This window comes from Vitis vinifera, chromosome 15 (assembly GCF_030704535.1).
Source record: "Vitis vinifera cultivar Pinot Noir 40024 chromosome 15, ASM3070453v1".
Lineage (NCBI taxonomy): Eukaryota > Viridiplantae > Streptophyta > Magnoliopsida > Vitales > Vitaceae > Vitis > Vitis vinifera.
In genome coordinates, this window is record NC_081819.1 from 18,392,448 (window position 1) to 18,417,047 (window position 24,600).

General features: G+C 35.5%; 1 protein-coding gene across 2 annotated transcripts; it reads left to right on the top strand.

Moving 5' to 3' along the window:
• Positions 1–948: 948 nt before the first annotated feature.
• Positions 949–24,482, top strand: MADS8 (MADS-box protein). Of its 2 annotated transcripts, XM_010663176.3 has the most exons (8): positions 949–1,321; positions 1,425–1,634; positions 22,412–22,496; positions 22,986–23,047; positions 23,145–23,244; positions 23,330–23,371; positions 23,615–23,656; positions 24,129–24,482. In XM_010663176.3, the coding sequence occupies exons 2-8, from the start codon at positions 1,453–1,455 to the stop codon at positions 24,270–24,272; spliced, it is 657 nt and encodes a 218-aa protein (XP_010661478.1). In that variant the 5' UTR covers positions 949–1,321; positions 1,425–1,452; the 3' UTR covers positions 24,273–24,482.
• The last annotated feature ends 118 nt before the right edge of the window (positions 24,483–24,600 follow it).

Here is a 24,600-nt window from a genome sequence, read left to right on the forward strand (position 1 = left end):
CACTCCAACATATTATCTATTTTAAATCTAATAAGTTCTCATGATTTAAAAACACGTCAAGAAAAACTCACTAATATATTGGGAATTTTATTTTATTTTCTAAGTGGGTAAAGGACATGGTGTCATAAATCAATAGAGAGGTAATGAATGAGATTCACACATTCAACAACCAAAAAATCAGCTAATCAATTGGCCAATGAAAAGCTCCCACGCATGAATTCAGGAGCTCTTGTTAGATATGAAGATAAAATGGAGATTCCACAAATGATAAAAGATATATATATATATATATTTCTTTTCTGATTTAGAAAGTGCAATCATATCAATAATTCAAAATCATTCAAAAACCCAACATACCCTTTACCGCCAGTTTCACAAAATGGGAATATCTCTCAACAATCCATGTCTATTTTGAGTATTTTCACTACTAACACATGCCAAATTGCAGAGGGACGTACTGTTGAAGTTGAGGCTGGCATGTGTGGAGGGCGAGTGGAGGAAGAGCAGGAAAGTCATAGGACGGATTAGGAAAGAGGAAAAGAAGAAAAAAAGAAAAAACGAGGAAAAAAAAAGAAAGAAAGAAAGAAAAGGGGTAAATGTAGGTGTGGGGAGAGGCCATGTGAAGTGGGGTCAGTGACCATTTGACAAAAGTAACGATCTGTGATGATCAGAGTGATGCGTTTTCGGCTTCTCATTGGTCCCCATTTGTACGCACATGTACGGACGATGGGGACTTGTTTCTAATATGTACGGACGGCCCCATATTTTTAACCATGTCTTACCCCACACTGCCATAAAAAAGCAGAGGAAAACCTCCACTAATATCTACCACATAATCTATCTTTTTTCTTTATCTTTTTTTGGGTATTTTTTATTTTATTTTTTTCTCTCTCTTTCATTACTTTCCACTTTATTTGTTTTCCTTTCGTATCCCAATTTTCTCTTTTTGGTGGGTGTTGTGGGTTTTACCAAAACAAGCAAAGGATGAGGTTATCGTATGAATTTTAATAATATTTTGTTTCTTTTTCTAGGTGGGGTTTGAGGAACTTGAGGGAAAGAGAGGTAAGATGAATAAGGAAAGGGGTGTCTGTTTGGCCATTGGAGAGTAGAAAATAAAGGGAAAGAAGGAAAGAAAGAAGAGAGGAAATGGAAAAAAAGGCATTACAAAACAAGGAGGGGACTGTGCAATAGGAATCAATCAAACACAGACATCCACTGCTTCCATCTGGGTCGTCTTTAGTCTGCTCACTGTCATCAGATTTTTTCCTGCATCTTTGCCTTGTTTTGCCTCTACAAGATTTTCTTGATTTTGCCTATTTTTGTGAGATCTCATTCTCTCAATCTCATTCCCTTCATTCCCTTCAATCCCTTCTATTGCATCCTCTCAGCTTGCTGTGTTGTGTACTGTGTCTGGTTTTCCGCAGTTGGAGAGTTTCAACTGGGTTTCTGGAGATGGTGAGAGGAAAGACTCAAATGAGGCGTATAGAAAACGCCACAAGTCGGCAAGTCACCTTTTCTAAGCGGAGGAATGGCCTCTTCAAGAAGGCCTTCGAGCTCTCCGTGCTCTGTGATGCTGAGGTTGCGCTCATCATTTTCTCTCCAAGAGGGAAGCTCTATGAATTTTCCAGTTCCAGGTATGCTTTCCTTCCTTCTTCCTTCTCCTTTTCACATTAATGGCGGATCCATCACTGCAACATCCAGACTGTCTTCTCTTACTGTTTCTTTCTCAATTCATAAATAAGACTATTAGTAACGAATGTCATGCACACTTATGTCTCTGAGTCTCATATTAGGGCAGTACTCTCTTCTTCTCAGTTTCAACCAGATCTCATCTGAAATTATCACTCTCAATTGATTCATCTTACAGATTGCTTTCCTTTTCTAGTCAATTTCCTTTATGGTTTTTTTTTTCTTTCCTTGTCTCTATTCATCCAAAAAGAAAAAAAAATTAGAGGAAAAACACGGTCAACCCATTTGTCAAAGAGATGGTGCAGTACCGTCAATCCAAAACAGCTTTCAAAAGACCATTAATGTAATGAGGATAGCTGGGTTTCATGTTCTTCATGGGTTTGTACGGTGTTGTCTACTTGCTTCTTTCTCTCATACCTTTTTCTTTTATAAGTTTCTGCTACACCAAATTTTCATCATACCGACACCACAATTCTTCAAAAATACACGACTAATTCATTTTCTTCTAAACCACTGATGCAATAGGGTTTATCACTGATAAAAGCAGAAATAGAAGACTGTACTTCCCTTGGTTTGATTGATTACTGGGGTTAATGCATAGAGGTAGGTACTTTTTGGAACTTAAAAAGAGGTAGTCCTTTGTGTTTTATCCGGTAAGCAATACTCACTCTCGTCTCACCCACCCAAAAGAGAAAGGGAGAGAGAGAGAGAGAGGTCCTTTGCATTACACCCTCCATAACGCTATGTCCATATCTGTTATGTTTGTCTGAAAACCGCAGTACCATTTGACAATTCATTTTTTTTGACAACTAAAGATGGATCAATAGATCCAAAGGCTACAATATGAACAATGTAAGATCATAGCTAACAGCATTGGGTACTCCACAATGAGGGGTAGCTTCTAGTGCATGTTGCCATCTGAAAGGCAAACATGTGTGAACATTGTGCATGTCCATAAGTACGTCCTTGTGTTAGTGAGGAGTCAGCTTCAATTTAGTACATTAACTGTCTTGTCACCATACTTTCATCACGGAAAACTAATCATTGTTCATTGTTTATAATTAGGATTTTTGAGTTTTCTGAATCACAAACTTTTTAAAAGCATAATATTTTGTAAAAAAAAAAAATTATAAATTTACCCTTTATCTTTAAAACCCACTATAATTTTTTTTTTTTTAAATTTCAGATAGAATTTTTTTTTAACACCTCATTTTTTGAAACAGATTTTAAAATCATTATTTTTTAATAAATTATTTGAATTTAAATAGGTGTAGAAATTTCATTCTAAGCTCAGGATTGAAATATACCTTTCTTTTGGAGGCTGGTTCTTTGCCATAATCACTACAGAAGAGTCGATGATTATAGATTACTTTTAGTTCACTGGATTTGGTAGCTGTTCATATGAATCAAAACCTTAAGAAAAATCTCATGTCTACTACTTGGTATTTGCTATATGAAACCTGGTTTTTCTCCCAGCTTCAACCCAATGATGGCTGTCCATTTTGTTATTGTCATGTCTTCAACTGGAATCAAAACAAGTCCCCTCATGTAAGGAGTAGAAGTTATCAATACTGTCACAGCGAGCTATTTCTGGTTGTTAATATGTTGAATTCATGGGACATAAAATATAGTTATGTCAGACATAAACAAGGGGACTAGAAGAAGAAAAAATGGAGCATTTCATTAATAAAAGGTCTAGGTTTTCTTCCCAACTAAAGATCAAAGGATTTTGAAACATGCAATACAGAAACTGCATGTTTATTTCGGTGATAAGTACAATGGGGGCAAGCTAATTTCTCGTGTATATGTTCTTGTGCTTGGAAGCACATTATTGAACACTGCACGTATGTATGTATTTATCCTCGATCTTAATGTAGTCTTGGCTTCAATTTAGTACACTTATCATCTTGTTACAGAAAGGAGCTCTTAGTCCCACTATTGAAAACCAATCACCATTCATCATTCATGGGTAATAAGAAGCTTAAGGCTGAATTCATTTCCATGGTTAAATATATAAATAATTCTCTCATTAATATTCATTCAAAAATATTTTATGTATCTCCTCTCATTCATTGGTTATTGGTATACTCTTCTTCTAAGTTCAGCTGGTTTAGCTTGTAAGCTTCTTTCCGTTTTCCTTGTATTTGAATTATTCATGGACCGGGGAGTTCTAAAGCTATGGAAACTTGTATTCCTTAGAAACTTTAGTATCTGAGAATATCATGAAATGGTGTGAAAGTTTCTTTCTAAACTTAACATTGAAAAGTTATCTTTCTTTTAGAGGTTTGCTCTTGGCTATGATCACCTCCAGAAAAGAATGATTGTAGGCTACTTTTTGTCCACTGGATTCGGTCACCTTCACAACCTTTTACCTTAAGAAAACATCAACCCAACTACTTGCCATTTGCTAATATGACATCCTCTCTTAGTCTCTACACTTCCAGCTACAACATATTTCCCCTTTAGTGATCTTCACTTTCTTGTTAATCTTTCAACTTGAATCAAATCGATCCTCCTTCATTGATATGGTCATTGATCTCCATCAGACATCTGAAAGGAATTCTACTTATCTTGTATCGGTGTTATACCTATCAAAAGAGTTTCTTTCTTTTTATGGGCATTGACATATCCTCCTATTTTTTCTTGTCCTATATTTAATAACAGACAATAGGAACATAACTTTGATGGGTAGTTCTTTGGTCTTTTTATCCTTTATGCTACATGCAAATTACCATGGGAGAAGGAAATTAATTGATTAAGCATAGAAGGCAAAATAATAATAAGAATAATAATAGTAATCAAAAGTAGTTCTAATTAGATACTGATAAATTAATGAGGTCTCCTTCTAGGCAGATGGAGGAAGTTACCAAATAGTGAAGTACTCCTGAAGATAGTGTTTGGACTTCTTTGCTCACAAAATGTGGAGATAATAAGAAACATGATTAAGGAAGACTAAAGCACCAACATGAAGATGATTTAGACTATGAAGTAATCTCATAGCCGCAAGATGTTATTTGTCCTTCTAAATTTGATTTTAAAAGTTGGAATGAGGTTAAATTCAGTTGAGTGTCCATATAATCTATGTTTAAGTTAGGTTTTTCAGGTGTAGGGGAATAGGTCTAGCAAAATAATTAGCCCAAATTTCTACTAGAACAATGAAAAAGCTTCAAATAGATTGGATGAAGAAGATATTTTTTCCTTGACTTCGACCTAGGAGTGCCCCCTCGTTATATGATACCTTCTACCATATTTGCTGACACAACTCTATGAGATTGCAATTAAGAAAAGCTCTAACTCAGAGCAGATGATCTTGTTAAGGTGATTCTTTCAATGGAAAGTACCCCAATCACCCCTCAATGGCCCATTAAAGTCCCTCTTAACAATAGCCATCCTTCTCCATTTGAGAGAGTAAGTACCATGATGGACCCTGCAATAACCGTAATCAGTTCCTATTTTTCTTTCCTTGAGCTTCTTCTCTAGGTCAAAATTCAGGAGATCTTGTTGAATTTGGTTCCAACATGGTCTCCTTGTTACCCTTTATCAAGAACAACATTTTTTTTCTTGTAATGATGCCATCCATTCACTTCTAATCAAAATTATAGCCAAGTTGTTTTACTCATATTTCTGCTATTTATTGTGGCCTATCTTAGTGGGCGGGTAATCGTGTTCAGGCCATCTAAAAGGAGTTGGCAGGTTTTATTTTCATATATAATGTGAAACTGCTCCTTGTGGTCTAGCCAAGTTGATCGCCTCCATGATAAATAATTGAATCGTCTCACCTTCCAAGTGAAAAGATGCATTTTGACTTGGTATGAGGCAGGGCATCAAGGATCAGTGAAAATTTGCTTAGCATGATAAAGCCTTTCTGGATCGTCCCCATTAAATCAAAGAAAACACCGACTTTAATGTTCTAGAAGCAATCATAGAACTTCTCCATGCCTTGAATTATTGGACTCATGCTTGTTTCCTGAAATCAATCCTGTGGATCAAGCCTCCTCTATCTAAATGCTTTCAGGCAAATATGAGTATGCTTGGACTAAAGGTCTAGGAACATATACACTACTTCACATCATTGTGCATTCAAGGAAAATGAAAATTCAAAAATTAGATATAGATGATATTTTTTCCTTGACTTCTACATAAGATATGGATGACATAGGAGATTATAGTTTAGAAAAGACAATTCCTTGAGAAGGAAACTCCCAGAATCACCACCTTAGGTTCCCCTCTTGAAATCACTCTTATCATCATCCCACATGTGGAGAGAAAAATTATTTATGGATTTCAGATAAACAACTTAAGCAAGCAATTTCTTAAGAATGAAATCTCCTGAAATCACTTTTAAAAATAATCATCCCATACATGGAGAGAAAAATCAATTATGGATTGTAAGGAAAAATTTTAAGAGTTGAATGTAGTTGGGGGTTACAAGTAGGAGAGACTCAAGCTTGAGACCTCTAGGTAATCATAGTTCTAATATCAAATTATCGGCTTAAGTTTAAACTGTTAAAATATGAGGTCACGATGTATGCTAGACTAACAATTGTAAGGTTGATAAGATAACAAGAGTGCCAATTGGGGAAGCAAAGAAATTAATTATTTCAGAAGAAAGGAATATTTCATTAATAATAAGAAAATGAACAAACAAAAAGATAAAAGATCCTTCAATATATATATATATAGAAGCAAGCAAAATAAAACTGAAAGACAACACCAAGCAGCAAAAACACTGGGGGGAGAAAATTGCTTGTAAACTCAACCAAGGAAGTAGCTCCCTATAAGCTGGCCTATTAGTTTCCTAATTTGTTGACCCAGGTTTTCAACTAAAAAGTCTCTGATGAAATTCATTCTGTCTCAAATGACTTTTATCACATATGACTGTTTCACCTCATATCCCTAATCTTCTAGACAGCCCAACAGATTACCACTTTGGTTTCCTTTTCCATAATGATATACATACATACATACATACATACATACATATATATATATATATATATATACACATTTTCATTAGAAAAAAAAATGATATAGTATGAAGGAAATTAAGAGATGCTTTGATAAATCAATTTAATGACTTAATTTTAAGTCATTAGTTGCAGTTAAAATTAACTTAAAGTAATAGGTCCAAAGAAATCATTTTTTTCTGAATTCAAACTGGTTTGTCTTCATTGCCTAAAACTCTCAATTTCTTGTCAGTTATTTACTATAACTATCAACTCGTTCTTCCTTTAGTTTTATCTCATAAGCTCATTACTTGATATTAATAAGAGTAAATGTGTCAAATTCAATACTTTTAGAAAGCTTTGAAGTTAATTCTATCAAATAACCTTAATATTTAGATAAGATTAATGAATTTTAAATCAACAAATTTAATGAACCTCAAATAAGTCACCTCAAGTCATTTTGTTTTATGGAACACCTAAGGAATCCCTTATTTAGCCAAACAATCAACAATGTGATTGGCCACTGTAGGAGTCCAAAAAATAAGGCTCTTTAAAGATTAAACCTAGTAATTGACTTTCACCCAAAATCAAATTTCCATCTTACTAGCTTTTCAATAATGATATTAATAGTTCTCATTGCATTGGCTTCTTTAACCTTATCTAATACCAAATAATGCAAGGATCCTATCGTTTGACTTTAACTTCTCAATCTAGTTAAGCTCCTTTCAAAAGAAGAATTACACTTATGCGAAATGCTTTATTTTCACTTCTCTAGATAATGAATTTCCACATGACTAAGTTCATAACATCTCCTTAAAACATTTCAATGATGGATATTTAAAGGAAATAAAATCGTGTTGATGTAGAGTTTCAAGCTAATAGGTGGACCAAGGTATATGTGTTGTGTGTCTACCATGACATAAGGGCTAGTGACAAGTTGATTCATCTTCAAAGATCACTTCATCAATCCATCTACTCCTTATAGTCTTAGATTAGCAACACCTACACTTCATAGTCTAAGATTGCCAACACCTATAGTTGTTTTTCACATTCCCAATGCAACACTCCTTTCAACTCTCCTTGGTGGATTCTTGGAAGCCCATATCAAGGTTGAAGCAATTTGAGTCTAGACCTTTTCCAAGCTAATAGTATTTTCCTAAAAGTATTGAGAAATTGAGGGTTCAAGCTTTTGATGAATGATTATACTCTTTATTAGGGTGTTTTTTAGTCCCATCAATTTTCTACGAAACATGAAAAACTCCAGGAATAAAATGTTGGGCGATATGATATCTGTTTGGGCTTTAGGGTGCATGTATCTAAGATACTAGGCATGACAGAAGCAATAAAAACAAATACTTTGGCTCCATAGGATGTGTTAAAAATTATACATGGTGTTTTACGTTTCCAAACACAAATCTTTTCCTAAAAAAGATCTCGAAAACTACTAATCTTCCATTGATGGTTTTATCTTTTATCCTTGGCACATTTGTAGAGTGACTACACCCATGAGAGGAGGAGAAATGGAGAATAAGGCTAACTTTGGAAGAATGGAGTGAATAGGTTTATTAATCTTAAACCCCAAGGGGTTTATATAGCTACTCTTGTGGACTTGAGTGATTTTGACCCAACTTAGGTTTGGGTCACTTAATGTAGTCCTTAGGTCCTAATTAATTAATTAGCCTTGTTATGTTCTAATCAATTAATTAATTCAACCTAGAAAAAACTCATGTAATTAATCATTAAATCTTGTGTAATCTTAACTTTTACCAAAACACCCTTATACACATATGATTAAATATCTAGTTTTGCTCAAACCTTTGCGTTAATAAAGATTGTGAGTTCAAGTGAGGACTACTAGGACTCATAAGAAAATACTAGATCCCTCAAAACCCAGTTCTAAAATTTATTTCATATTTTATTAAAAAGAATAAACTGTATTCTAATATCCTATGTCATTACATCGAGAAAAGAATTGATTAAATTCAATTTAAATAATTCTTTCAGTTCATAACCTACTATCCATTGCATGCAAAATCGCTATGAGTTAGTGTTTGTAATTTAACAAGATAAATGTTATAAACCTCTTAAGATTACCTTTACAATCTTCAAGTCTCATATCCTCCTATTATGTGATCAACTAACATACACTAACTTATTAAGAGCATATGTCAAATTCCACTAAAGGAATTACTATGACATCTCAAACCTTGAGAGATAGCTCAATTGGTCCAATCTTGGGTTTGCTCCCCAATGGTCACCAGTTTGAGTCCCCTCAGGGTCATTGGAGGTAAAAAAACAAAATTTACTATGACGTCTCTAATTTCATTATTACAAGTCCTTAGGATCATCTAAAAGGACATATTGCCTCAAAACCGTAAGATATTATGATGTATCCGTGGAGAATACCTATTGCCACTTACTCTTAATCGATAATGACCAGTCGTTAGAAAATATATTATCACATTAGGGTCTTACCAGTAGGTCAAAGCCATTGAAGACCTCAACCCTAGTTTAGTATTCTCTCATGGTTGAGAGTCCATGCAACATAATAACTTGGTAAAATCATGACTGCTTGATAGCTAATAGTCATGATTCACCATAAGTCCTATTCTATGTATAACCATATACACTAATGCACTCACTATGGGAAACTCATCCTAATGACCAAGACGAGTTATTTTTCTAATTAGGAGGTAGTGCACTGTAGCCTTAGATAGATTGCCTAAGTCCATGAATTGATTGTGAATAAACTCATCAACTTACAAGGAACCTATGACTTGAATATTTCGTATAACTCTTATTGTACCAAAGTTATATACAATGTAAGTGATGTGACTTGAATGCTCAAATAAATCTTAATACAATTAAGAATGGAATAGTGAAAAGTCAAGTCAAATCTTAATACAATTCAAAGGCTCTATCCCAAAATAAATTATAGAAAGTTTCCACATTTTAAAACATTCCAAAAATGAGTTTTATGAGTTAGAAATGAATTTAGAAGGCTAAAGGTTTGAATGCTCTAAAGGGACGTTTGAACGTTCATAGGGATCGTTGAAATGCCCTTGGGGGACATTTGAACACCCTAAAAGGCGTTTGACTGATGTTTAAACCCCCTTCAGGCATTTGAACTCTCCTCAAGGCATTTCTCCCCTATTTTCCTCAAGATTTTGTTTTTCGTTTTTCAAGTTTTTTCTATAATAAACATTTGGAAATTATGTTTTTGTAATTTCTTTCACTCGATTAAAGCTTAAATGCATACTTACCTCAAATATAATGACTTTGGACCAAACATAATCCAAGTCAAATGAAATTTGAAGTTGTCTTAAGGCAAGTAAAACCTAAAAAAGTAAGTCACATCTAATCAATAAGAAATTGAACAAAATTGTCAACTAAACAAAATACATTAATAATCTCTTATTTCAACGATTTTGTGAGAAAATACAGAATTACAATAAGGCCCTCAATAACTCTCATAAAACCTTACTAAACCTAAAAACAATTCCTAGTCTAAACCTTCCCTTACATAGTGATGTCAATTGACTTAGGGCATGGAAGCCCCATCTGCCCGCCGTGCCGGAGGAGAGGAGCCCTCGCTCCTTCTCCAGCCCTTGCTTCATCTTCCGTCCCCGACAGGAACCCCTTGAGGGTAGCGTCGCCCCAAATGGATGCGCCGCCGCCTGTAAATGGGTCATCCCCCTCCGTCGAAGCTCGCAACCCTCAAGGTGCGCTCTCTTTGCCTTTGATCTCCCCGAGAGGGGAGTCCTCTTCTTCTACTCCTTTCTGAGGTTCGGGGCTTGAGAGGGAAAGGGGTTCTTGCCTGGTCTACTGGAGCCGACGCTTAGAGAGGGGGAAGCAACGCCGATGAAGGATGGGTCGACAGAGATCCCGAACCCTGATCTGGAAAAAGACGTGGCGAAACAAAGAAACCTATCGGCCGCTCCTCCGTGTGCAGAAGGATGGTCAGAAGAGGAGCTTTCCAAACTTTTCCACTTTAGTAAAGTCTTGGGAATGCCTGTTGAAGGGCATGAAGTTGAAATCCTGGCCCTGCTCAAGAATTTGAAGCTAAGAACTGGAAGTAGCACCCTTAGCAAGAGAAGGAAAAAGAAAAAATCTTGTATCACCCGCTTCGAAAGAGAGTTAAAAAGATTGGATTGCTCTGTTAGCTATGAGGGGACATCAAGGATATCCAAAAAATCAGGCCAGAGCTCTAGGGTTTTGATTCCAGTTGATTGATGAGAATCAAAATTCTTTGTTGGAATGTCCGTGGGCTTAATGATTTTGAGAAAAGAAAGCTAATCAATGGAGTGGTGAGGAATCAAAAACCAGATTTGGTTTGCCTCTTAGATACAAAGGTGAAAGAAATGTCTCTGCAAATGGTAAAAAGCGTGAGCGTAGGAAGATTTCTTAATTGGGCGTCATTGGACTCTAGGGGTGCGGCAGGAGGCCTCCTTCTCTTCTGGGATAACAGAGTTATGGAGAATTTGGAGGTTGAAAGCGGAGGTACTCCATCTCTGTTCGATTTAGAAATTGTGTTGATGGCTTCTCTTGGATTTTCTCTGGAGTGTACGGGTCAGTGATTGGCAGCGAAAAGGAAGATTTTTGGGAGGAGCTTGAAGCCATCCGTGACCTCTGGGATGACCCTTGGCGTGTAGGAAGGGACTTTAACTCTGTAAGATTCCCAGAGGAAATAAGGAATGCCCCTAGCCTCATAGCTGAAATGAAGAGATTTTTAGAGGTGATAGGGGAGCTGGGGTTAAGAGATTCTCCACTGACCGGAGGTCCCTTCACTTGGATAGGGGGTTTGAACTCTCAAGCTGCCTCTAGGTTAGACCGTTTCTTGATTTCGGATCAATGCGAGGACCACTTTTCAGCCATCACACAATCAACTCTACCTTGTATGGTTTTCGATCACAGCCCAATAGTCCTAGAAGCTGGAGGTTTCTCTTCAAGAAAAAGCCCCTTCCGTTTTGAAAATATGTGGCTGAAAATAGATGGATTCAAAGACCTAGTAAGAAGCTGGTGGAATGGGTATTCTGTAGAAAGCTATAGCAGCCATTGCATTGCTGAGAAACTCAAAGCGCTTAAGAAGGACCTAAAAATCTGGAACAAGGAGGTGGTAGACAATGTCTCTTCCAATAGAGTAGAAGCCTTCGCCTTCCTGCAGTGTTGGGAAGCCAAGGAGAAGGAGAACCCTCTTAATCCTGGAGATATGGAGGCTAAAAATCTGGCTCTTGAGGACTACAAGAAATAGGCCCTTATGGAAGAAACTTTTTGGAGGCAGAAGTCAAGAGAAATCTGCTTAAGAGAAGGCGACAAAAATACCAAATATTTCCACAAAATGGCCAATGCTAGGGTAAGGAGAAACTTTCTGTCTAAAATTAGACTGAATGGGGTGACTCTCTCTTCTATTGAAGATATAAAAGATAGGGTTTGAAGAACCTACCAGTCCCTCCTCTCAGAATTTGGGGATTGGAGGCCTAGTATCAATGGCCTTAATTTCAAGGAGCTGGGAGAAGGAGTGGTTAGCAGCTTGGAAGTTATGTTCTCTGAGGAAGAAATCTTTGCAGCCCTTAGCAGTTGCTATGGGGACAAAGCCCTAGGCTCGGACAGCTTCACAATGGCATTCTGGTTATTTTGTTGGGACGTTGTTAAACCAGAAATTTTGGGTCTCTTCAGGGAGTTTTACCTCCATGGAACCTTCCAGAGAAGCTTAAACTCCACGTTCCTCTTGCTCATTCCAAAAAGGAGGGGGCCGAAGACCTAAGAGATTTCAGACCAATCAGCCTGGTAGGGAATGTGTACAAACTGCTGGCCAAAGTCCTAACAAATAAGCTGAAATCAGTGATGGGGGAGGTGATTTCTGATTCTCAGCAAGCTTTCGTCCAAGGGAGACAGATTCTGGACGTCGTTCTTATTGCTAACGAAACCCTTGATTCTAGATTGAAGGACAACAAGTCGGGTTTCCTTCTTAAGATGGACATCGAGAAAGCTTTTGACCATGTCAATTGGGACTTTCTCATGGAGGTGATGCCTAAGATGGGATTTGGGCATAGATGGATTAATTGGATGAAATGGTGCTGCTCTATGGCAACCTTTTCGATCCTCATAAATGGGAGCCCTTCGGGCTTCTTTCGTAGCTCTAGAGGATTAAGACAAGGGGACCTCCTTTCCTCCTATCTTTTCCTTTTCGCCATGGAAGCCCTTAGCCAACTGTTGTCTTGTGCAAGAAACGGGGGCTTTATTTCTGGCTTCAGAGTGGGAGGAAAAGGAAGAGAGGGACTGATCGTGTCCCATCTCTTGTTTGCCAATGACACCTTGATCTTCTGTGATGCCGAAGCAGATCAGTTGCAATATCTTAGTTGGATCTTCATGTGGTTTGAGGCGATTTTAGGATTAAAAGTCAATCTGAGCAAAACCGAGGCCTTTCCATTAGGGGAAGGCATTCTTATGGAGACCCTCGCCTCAGTTCTGGGATGCAAGATAGGGAGTCTTCCTACCACCTATTTGGTCTCCCCCTTGGAGCCCCCTACAAATTCACCAGGGTATGGGATACAGTGGAAGAAAGATTCAGGAAAAGGTTGTCTCTCTGGAAAAGGCAATACCTCTCCAAAGGTGGTTGTCTTACCTTGTTAAAAAACACCCTCTCCAGTCTCCCAACCTACTTCCTTTCCCTATTTGTGATCCTTGAGAGGGTGTGTGCAAGGCTTGAAAAGATCCAAAGGGATTTCTTATGGGGCGGTGGTGCCTTAGAGAACAAGCCTCACTTAGTAAGTTGGAAGGTTATCTGTGCTGCTAAAAAGGATGGAGGCTTAGGCATTCGCAATCTAACTATTTTTAACAATGCCCTTCTTGGGAATGGTTGTAGAGATTTGCTAATGAGAATGAGTCCCTATGGAAGCAAATTATCTCTAGTAACTATGACCTTCAAGAAGGGGGATGGTGCTCCAAAGGTGTAAGAGATCGTTATGGGGTGGGGGTTTGGAAGGCCATCAGAAATGGTTGGGAGAGCTTCCGTTCTCACTCCCGCTTCATTGTAGGGGATGACACTAGAGTGAAGTTTTGGAAAGACTTGTGGTGTGAAAACCAATCCTTGGAAGAAGCTTTCCCCACCTTGTTTAATCTCTCTGTCAACAAAGATAGCTGGACTGCTGAGGCTTGGGAGGAAGATGGAGTTGGGGGAAGCTGGGCGCCTCGTTTTAATAGACACCTTAATGATTGGGAGGTGGGAGAAGTTGAAAACTTGTTAGGTAAGCTCTTCCCTATGACCATTAGAAGAGGTGTGAATGATTCGCTCCGGTGGAAAGAGAACAAGAATGGAACCTTTTCAGTTAAATCATTTTATAGCTCTCTCTCAAGGGGCATCAAAACCCCCTTCTCGGCCAGAACTATTTGGATGCCTTGGGTCCCAATTAGAGCTAGCTTCTTTGGTTGGGAGGCGGCTTGGAGTAGGCTGCTCACCACTGATCGTCTGAAGAGATTCGGTTGGAGCATTCCCAACAGATGCTTTTTGTGTAAAAATGAGGAGGAAACCATATATCACCTTATTTTGTTTTGTGAAAAGACCAGAATGTTATGACTTTTGATTCTCTCCCTCTTTGGGGTGCAATGGGTGATGCACTCCTTTGTGAATAGGAACCTCCTAGGCTGGCATGGTTTTTTTGTGGGCAAGAAAAGAGAGAAAGATTGGAGAGTGGCCCCCCTCTGCCTGATGTGGACCATTTGGAAAGAAAGGAATAGGAGGGCCTTCGATGATATTGAGAGGAACGACCAAGATATTAAGTCCATTTTTTTGTACACTTTTGTGAATTGGGCTAGGGTATATATAAAGGAACACACTTTCTCTTTAATAGATTTTGTAGATTGGCTAGCCATCAATTAAGGGTGTGGCTTGTTTGCCCTTTGGTGTTTTACTTCTTTGTATCTTGGTATACTCCGTGTATACTCTTTCCTTTGCCTTTTGGCCTTTAATGAAATTACTTTACCTATCAAAAAAAAAAAAAAATTCCTTGTAAACCGTACACACTTAAACAATAAACCTGTGAAAAACATAGTATGACAAAACTAATAGAATATTGCTCACAAAAATAATAAACATAAGAAAATAACACATAAAAGGCACACAAGGAGAATAACCAACAAAAGGACTGTAACATACATGCATAAATAAGAGCTAGTGAAAAGTAAATAAATTACCAGAAGATAATCCAAAGTAATCAAAATACTCTCTCTAAACCTAATATTTCATAAATCCATGAAGAGCTCTAAATTCTATTGATCCAACTTCCTAAATTATATTTCTATGGTCACAAAGAAGTTCAAATTAATCCCTAAACTCCCAAAAATCACGATTGAACACTTTGGAGCATTTCCTTAAATGCTTAAACACTCTTAGAATTATAATTTTCAGAAAATTAGCATGTAATTATGTAATCAAGATATAATAAGGCCTGAAAAATTGTTCAATGGGCTAAGAAAAGAACTAAAATAATTTATTATCTAGAATTCACAAGATTTTTAAGATTAGAAAGAATAAAACACAAGTATAAGAAATGAGACTTTAATTCCAAAACAATGAAATCATTAGCAATTTGAGATTCTCATTCCATCTTACCTTTTTATTTCAACTAATTAATTTAGGTAGTAAAGGTGAACACATTCAATTTGAATTCATCTAGTTGGATTTCTATTTACCACAACTTTTTTAGAAAGTCTTGGAATGTCTTTCCTACCCTAATTATTCTCAAATTTATTTTTCAATCATTATTTTTTATTTTTTCCAGTGGGGGAATTTTTGGCATAGTATGAGAAGTTCATCTTTAATTGCTTATTTCGCTTTGGGGATTTTTCCATTTTGCCAAGTGATAGCTTTCACACTTGAATTAAAAATACAGATATTAATATTTGTCCATGGTAGCCTTTTTGCTTCATGAATCTTCTAATATTTTTCTTTTATCCACTTTAGGATGATTCAAATATGTCGAACACTCTAGGAACCATAAATTAATAAAAATAAATAAATTAGTTTGATTTCCCTTGAAAAATATAAAGAAATAGATTTACATTGCTTTAGAATTTTCAAAAAAAACTAAATTCACGTCATAAAGTATTTAGAAAAATCTTTATTTATTAATACCATTTTATAGATTAATTAAAATGTTCTTAATCATAAAAATGAATAAATTCATATACATATTTCCTAAATTGCATGAAACTCTAGAAAATTTTAAGAAAATAATAATTAAGACAACATTTTGGTTTTATAGGAACTTGAATCTAGATCTTAGAATCCCTAAAATTATTTCTCTCCCCAAACATAGGGGCCTAAATCTAGAAGAGATACAATTTTAATTCAGGATATAAATCACATTGAAGAGAGCATATCGGGTTGCCTAAATTCAGGTCTTAAATCATGAATAGATAAGCTCCCTCTAAATCCTAGACCTAGACTTACTAAAGACTAGCTAACAAGAAAGCTCTAAAAAAAAAAAAAAAAAGAGAGAAAAGAAGGACTCAAGGATGCCTACAACGATATAGCCTCAAGGACATAAAATAAAAACACTATGATTAGACCCTAGACTATGAAACAAAATGTGCTACCTAGAAGATGAAGATTTTAAAGATTTCATAAGTGATGAACTCCTTAGAGAATCTAAAGGAGTGAGCTTGGAATTCACTAGGCTTGGACCTTGAAGTGCAATTAGGTCTTCTTTCTTAACCTAAATTTGCATGGTTTTAGAAATAGTGCTAGTAGGACTCTTTCCTTTGTTAGGCCTAGTGTGAAACTTACTACCTTTCCTAATATTTAGATTGGATTTTTAAGGTAATTAAATTATCCCACTAGCCTTTTTCACATGAGTTTGGTATTTTTTTTAAAGATCCTATTCAAGCACTTGTAAGCAGTATATGCAAATTTCTTATATGCAATGCATTTAGGGACATGCTTAGAAGATGATTCCCTAGATGAGGAACATACCTTATACTTGACAAAAGTAATTTTTCTATTTATAGGAGTTTCAAATTTGCTTATGTGGTCTAAACCCCTTTATCTCCAAAGGTTTGCCCTTTTTGGATCATTTTAGTTAAGATTTCAAAACAAGGACCAAAATTTTAGTTTGGCTCCTTAGTTTATTTTTAAGTTGATCTAGGTCCAAGGTAAGAGAATTATTTTAACCATCACATCCTGATATTAAGATTCAAGAAACTTAATTTTTTCAATTAGATTTGACTTTTCAACCATAAGTTCATTGATCCTACCATCTATGTTTTTTTTTTTTTTTTTTGAGAATAATTTTTTTAATTTTTCATTTAATTGAATTTGAGAATTTCTTTATTCAAAATCTTTTTAAGCAATTACATCCTCACATTTTTATCTTATAACTTTCATGGTATTGTTGCTAGTCATTGAGTTCCCCTTCCTCCTCATCACTAGATTCAACTAGATTTTTTAATTCAAATTTAGAAAATGTAGGTAACAAGGCCATGAAAGCAACAAGATTATTGTATTCCTCATTATAAGTTAAACTTGTGAATTCAGATTTGGAATCACTTCAAGTCACTTTTATTGATTTCTTATTATTTCGGGAGTAGGGTAATATGAAGCAAAATGTCATTTCCTTATTTTAATGGACATTTTAATGCAGAAGGATTTCTTCATTTTCTTTAAGTCATTTTTGTGTTTGCCTCCTTTTACATTTTTACAAATTCTATTTTTTTTAGCAAATGTGGAAATTTCAAATTGTTCTTCACTTTTGAGGAAGCCTTTAAGGCTATCCTTTTTAGGTCTCTTAGCGAATGGTAAAGTCATCTCATGGGTTGGTAAAGAACTTACAAGTTTATCTTTCTCATTAAGTCCATATTTTTATTTTCTTATATTATGGTTACTTTAGATCTTAATCTTTTAGGGAAAAATCTCAATATTTTTTCGACCTCTTTAGAGTCAAGGATTTTTCCTCCCAAATTAAAACAAGAATTCACAACATCATTGAGTTTAATATAGAGCTCAAAGAAGGTCTCATCATCTTTCATCTTTATGCTTTCAAACTTAGCAATTAACAGTTACTAGAAGAATGTCTCAAGCCTTTTTAGCAAATTTACTAGTGGCAATCCCACAGAACTCATCAGTATCAACACCATTAAATATACAGTAGGGGCCTTGGCATTCGCCTCACTCTCTTATTTACTCTCTTCCATTCTTGCATAGGTTTTAATTCTCTAGTAAGACTACCATTCATGACTTGGGGTACCCACCTAAACTCCATTATGGCCCATAGACTTACATTTTCAAGGACTTATTTTGACCTTGCAATGGGTAATTATTCCCATAAAAAATGGAAGATAGTTAATTGAAGTCCCCTCCTCCACTTCCTCCCCCACCCCCTTTCTTTTTTTTTTTTATAGGTAAAAGGCAAAATGTATTATAAAAAAGCTCCTAAAATAGCTGCACCAAGTACACACAAAATATATAAAATGAGCTAAGTGAAAACTAAAAGGGAAAAGAAAAAACCAAACCCAATACAAAAACAATGCCCTAAAGTTCTAGCAAAAAAATAGAGAGCCCTTATTTGTCCAATTTGTAGCCAAACCAAATCTACTAATTGCTAATTGAACAAAGCCTACACCTTTCCTACCTAGCCACTCTTCACAACTCTAGCTTGAACACTTAGAATCCATTTTCCGCCTACTCATTTGGGTCCTTCTCTCTTTTCCACTTGATTGATTATAATTAGTTGAGCTCTCTAACTTCCAAAGCTCCCTACCAAAATGAAACATAGACAAAGGTCTCCTCTTAATGCTCGAGCCTCCCCCCCTCCTCCTCTCTCTGTGATCCCTTCTGGCTTCCAACTTCCTTAACAGTGAGGTAATTTTTTTCTCAAAACCAACCGCAGGCAATCCCAAAGACTTTCTAAAGGAGACGAATTTCCTAAAAGATGAGAGTTTCCCATCTCCCAGCATGTCCTAAGGGTTATCCTTCTTGGAGTGCCTTCCTCACTCTATAATTAAGAATTGCATACTTGACATATTTATGAGAAGTTTTTAGGACATCCACTCCTAGATCCACATTAGAAAACATTAGCAAAAGCCCATAGTAACCTTCCTTGCTTTCTAAGGATTGTCCTACTCTTTCCACAAAACTAAGCTCTTAGTCGGATCCATCGACACTCTCCCTTCTTTGAAAATAGAAGTAGAAGATGGGGAAATCCTATCTACTAATAACAACGCAAAAGACAAGGCCACATCTATGAAACCTTCCATTTCACATAAGAGAGCAACATTTATAGGTGACAATCTTTCATCAATGATGTGTGTGGTTCCATTTATCAGGTGCCTACTCGTTATGGTTCCATTTGTCAAGATTAACATGGAAAAAAAATAAATTGTTTTTTTAGAATTTACTTGCTTTTCCACTCAAAAGAAATTTTGGAGTCTTGATATAATGCAACTACCTAAAAGAAATTTGCATTAGGTCTATGAGAAGCCATTGTTAGGATCTGATGTGCTTTTCCTACTTGGCTCCTTGGAAAAATATCAACATTCAACCAATCCTTATGATTTAGTTAATTCTAATAAACAATGAACATATACTACTACAAAGTCATGGTTGCACTCTAAAAAATGGAATATATTATACTAGAACCCAAAACTTGTTAAATGACTAAGTGGGCCCTTCCATGATAATGATCGGTTCAAGGAAGTTAAAATATTGTTTAACTTATTGATTGACCATCTATACTCTTCTCAAATCTTTGACTCATCCATATATGATCACATATTAAAAAGATACAAAAGGTCCTTTTGATATATATATATATATATATATATAACGACAATAATAATAATGATAGTGATAATGATAATGATAATGATAATAAAAGATTTCACAAATCATTTTCTTTATATGAAACCACTAAGCATAGATTTTTGTGATCATATATTATCAACTTGGAGTGTACTATCTACATGAATTCTTTACTTGAATTAGTGAACCTATAAGCTCAAATACACGTAAAACCATTTGTACTCCTATCGTAAATCTTAAGATTGTATACATGAACAAATCAAAGTGTACAATATAGGAATCCTAAACCCATTAATCCTTTTAAAGTTAAAAGCACTTACTATTTAATAGACTAATTAAACTTCATACTTTATGATGGTTGTTTAGTGAAGCTATCTAGTTAGTAATCTTTATCCAACATGACTACTATTCTTTGTTGTCTAAAATATTAAGCATTTTTATGTGCAACTCTGACTAAGAAAAATAGAGAAAGAGTCACTAGACCTTTGTAGTACTCCAAGTATTGTCCTCAAAGAATGACTTATGGAAGTTATCAAAGTAAGTCTAAAAGATTGCTTTTTATTTAATCCTTTAAACTAAGAATATATGAAAATTGATTTGAATAAATTGGAGTTTACTAAAATAAATCTAATTAAATTATGAGAATTATTAATTTCTAATTCAAATGGTTTAAGATTGGGTTCCAATATCCAATGTTGGATATAGGACCTCAAGTGAAACAAGGGGATTTATTTTAGCTAATCTTGTGGTATTCAAAATGCATGGTCTAATCAAATCAATCTGAGTTCTATAACTTAATATTGCATCGATATTCTAATTTTTAATATTTTATTCCATTTTGAAGTACCTACTTGGTGAATGAATATGAAATCCATGTTTAGGTCTAGGATTTAGGCCTTTACTACTCTGTGAAGATTTGACTTAGGGTAGATAACAATAATAAAACCTTAAATAATTAGAGATTAAGAATATTAAGAATCCTAGTATCAAGGAATGACCAATTGTAGTAACCCCTAATTTAAATCAATCTTAGAGGGTAACTCTATTTTTATTATGTCTTAACCTTTCATTCATTCCGTTTTTAGTTTGATTTTACCTATTGTTTCCCTTAGGCTCTAATCCTTAGTTTTCATGCTTCACACCATAAGATGGCTTTTTAACCTATGAGGTGTGATTTCATTCACACAAACTATAAAAGAATAAGAAAAAATCATTCTTGAATTCAAAGAAATTAAAAACAATACTTTATTCAATGGAATAAATGAGAAAAACAAACCATGAAAACCTTCTATGTCTTCTTCTCTCTTTTGAAAATCCCAAAACTTCCTAGAATAACCTATAAGTTGAGTTTTTATGATTTGGTTAAGAACCCAACACATGACATATTCTTATTGACCACTTATTTTCAAAAACTACCAAAAAATTAAAATATGATTATCATTTCCAAATGTTTAGGCCCACTTTAGGTTGAAGAAGTGTGGATGAGTCACTTGTTGAAAATTTTGACATGGGAAGTTTCAAAACTCATAACCAATGTACCAAGTCAAAAATTTTCAAATTTCAACATGTCGTTGAAATTCATTTTGACTTGGGAAATTATGGGATTGAAATTTTTGACATGCATTTCGACTCGACATTCTATCACTATGTAGCTTGTTTCAATCAATAGTAACTTCTTCGTTTCACCTTCAATTTATGAACTGTTTGAAGCATTGGATTCATGACTTCCCAAGCTTCAAAATAATATGTTGCTTGTCTTAAAATGATCTTGGGAAATGCTCCAAAATTTGGTCAAAATTCATAGTTGGCTTCATTCAATCTTCAACTATCTTTCAGCTCTTCTCAATTTTTGCTTAAACTTGTTTCCACATAATTTCATCTTCAAACATGTTCATAGACTCCATCACTCATAGTTGACTTGTCTTTTTTGGCTTTGCTTGGTTCCATCATGTTTCTCAAGTCCCGAGCTCTCTTTAGGCATATTTACCATTCCTATTTCTTGTTTGAAATTGACTCTTGAAAGTTGCATCTCTTTCCCCCCTTAAACTTAAAATTAAACCCAAAAGGTGTGTTAGATCCATAACTAGGGTCTTAGTACCAATTTAAGTTAATTTGGATAAGTTGAGCCTTTTATGTTGCATAGATCACATCATATATGTTTCCATTAGGGCATATATTTTGGATTCCAATCACAACACAACAAGGGCCTAAATATAAGTTGTAAGCTCGACAACTCCTATGACTAAGTCAAGTCACACCATATAAAATAACAACTATGCATTGCTATAGACGAACAGAGATTACTCACTTTCTTTTGTGATTGTGAACTAATTTTGAGCTTGTAAGGAACTAATAACCATGAACTTCTATACATGCCTAATGCTATGCATCATGTTCATCTGCAATCCAAATCTTAGGCACTTTAATATACAGCTGATGTATTAAAAGAGATACAACTTATCCATGATATGAATGCCCCACGAATAGTTCATTATGGCTTAACTGAGGCTTCAAATTACTGTGCCTTTCTGTTGTCTTTGCTTTGCATTCCATTGTGGTTTCCATGCATCAGAGAATACAAAATTTAAGACAGTTCTTTTAAAAATTGAATTTGATATATGGAAACTAAGACTGGATTATGTCGTGCTTATTCAGTCAAATTCCCATACTACTATTTTCTTTTGTCAGCAGAAACACTTTTTATATACATCAAGCAAATGACCAGCTCCTTTTGATGAGATTCTATCCATAATATAGTGATCATAGATATTCCTTGCACCAGATAGGCATACTAAATTATTGTGTTTCACATCTTTGGTTAAAATGGAATGATATCCTTTTTAACATAAGCACCTAGTAAATTGACAGATTGAACAACTTTCACTAATTGATTCACAGCACATCTTTTCTGGCTGTCTACTGTATTAAACCATATTTCTGTGCAAATTATTGATTGGTATTTTGTTGTGAAATTCTTCAGTATGCAGGAGACAATAGAACGATATCAACGGCACACAAAAGATGTTCATACCAACAACTACAAGACTACCGAACATAACATGCAGGTTTTGCCTCATCTCTTTGGACATACCAACTTTGTTCACAAGCTTGTTTGGGGAGAACTCCTGTTTCAAATATCACTTTTACTCATATTAGAATAGATTTGCCACAAGATTTAACATTCACATGTTTCATATTATCATGCAACTATTTCTGTTATCAAGCATGTCTCACATCTTTCAAAAAGAACATCAGAGTGGTCTTAAAATCCATGATTTGGGTGCTAGCTTTGATGTTTTAGAACCTGTTTTCTGTAAGCCATGGCAGTTATTCATGTGCTAAAATCGAGCATCACCATCAGAAAGGGTGCTTGATTGGAGGGTTAAACTTACAGTTGCCTTCTCAATATCATTTTTATCTATAATGGTTTCAGTTATGTGGCCAAGAAGATTTCACATTTTCCTTTCTTCTCCGCTGCATTCCTTGCAACTATGGAACCTTATGAACAAATTTTTCTTGATTTTCTCATGAATAGTATTGGTTTGAAATCGCAGCATTTGAAGCATGAAGCAGCAAATATGGCAAAGAAGATAGAGCTTCTTGAAATTTCCAAACGGTTCAAGTCTTACTTGATTTTCTTTCTCTCACACACACATACTTCTTTTTTCTGAGTCAGAAAAGCATGTTTGAATTTGGAATTTGGAATGCCTCAGGAAACTCTTAGGAGAAGGTTTGGGGTCATGCTCCATTGAAGAACTACAACAGATAGAACAACAGTTGGAGCGCAGCGTAAGCAGCATCCGAGCAAGAAAGGTCCAGTAATAAATCCTCGAGTCATTAACACATATTTCAGAGGAATTTCATTTAGATTTTAACATCCTTACCATTTATACTTCAGAATCAGGTTTTCAAGGAACAAATCGAGCAACTGAAAGAAAAGGTAAACAGTCTGAAAGATTGATCATTGCTCTAATCTCACCTTTTAGGCTTGTCCGTGCTGAGAAATTGTAGGAAGAGAAATTAAAACTTGGAGTCGCAGTTGAGTTGTAGTGTGGCTATCCTAAAACTCAACTTTTCTTTTCTTTTCCTAGATGTCTCAGTAATCAAACCAAGACATAAGATTTGTGAAAAATATGCTTAGTTCCTAACCCATATTCATTTTTGTTTTTTAAATAAAATTCAGGAGAAAGCCCTAGCAGCTGAAAATGCAATGCTGTGTGAAAAGGTGAACATCTCTACTATGTTTTTTCCTTGTGTTGTAGCAATATTGCCGAAGCTTGAGCTTTGTTCTGTCTTTGGTTCCATGAATGACAAAGAAAAAAAAAATGGAAGATTCAAAATCTTATAACTACTTAGAGATTGGAAAGGCTGTTGTAGGACTCAATTTTGCCAAGCCAGCAAGGGCAATAGAGTTTCCAATTATGGGCTGAGGAAACCCAAAGGCACAGCCTCAGACACTACAGTATTAGATATAGTCCTATGCAATGCTACCTTAGGAATTTCCAGAAACTCTCATGGATGTGTTGCTAGAAAAATGGTTTGCATAGTCGAGGAACAAAAGGGCATGATATATAGGCATATGGACAATTATAACGATCGTCTCTTTGGAGAAGCAGTGAAGTAAAAATTTTCATCATATACAGCATTACTTGTGTTCTTAATATGCTTAAACCCGTAGATTTTGCTTTTGTTTTCAGTGTGGGGTGCAACCGTATCAAGCTCCGAATCAAGAGAATGAAACTTTGCCTAGTGCAGAGAGAAGCCAAAATTCAGATGTCTCCACTGACTTGTTCATTGGACTGCCTGAGGGGAGAGCCAAGCGCCTCCTATTGGGAAACTGATGAAGGGGTCCATGCTCAGCAACACTGCTATATACTATGAGTTGCACCAGCGCGAGCAATGATTCTAGTATCAGTCGTATAGTAAGAGTAATGTTTTGTCTATTGAATACACTCAATGGTCGGTATGATCAGAAGAATACTTTCTCAGAAAATTGTATTATGATGTAAATTGCCCTGCATTAAATTTCACAATGTGCTTTTCTCCTGTAATGTTTTTATGGTGACGCCACCCCCTCTTGATATACCTCTGCCCTATTGTCGCTCACTGCATGAGACGGATATAAGAAGTATGCTGCCATACATGTAGTTTGCTGGACACCAGCTAGGA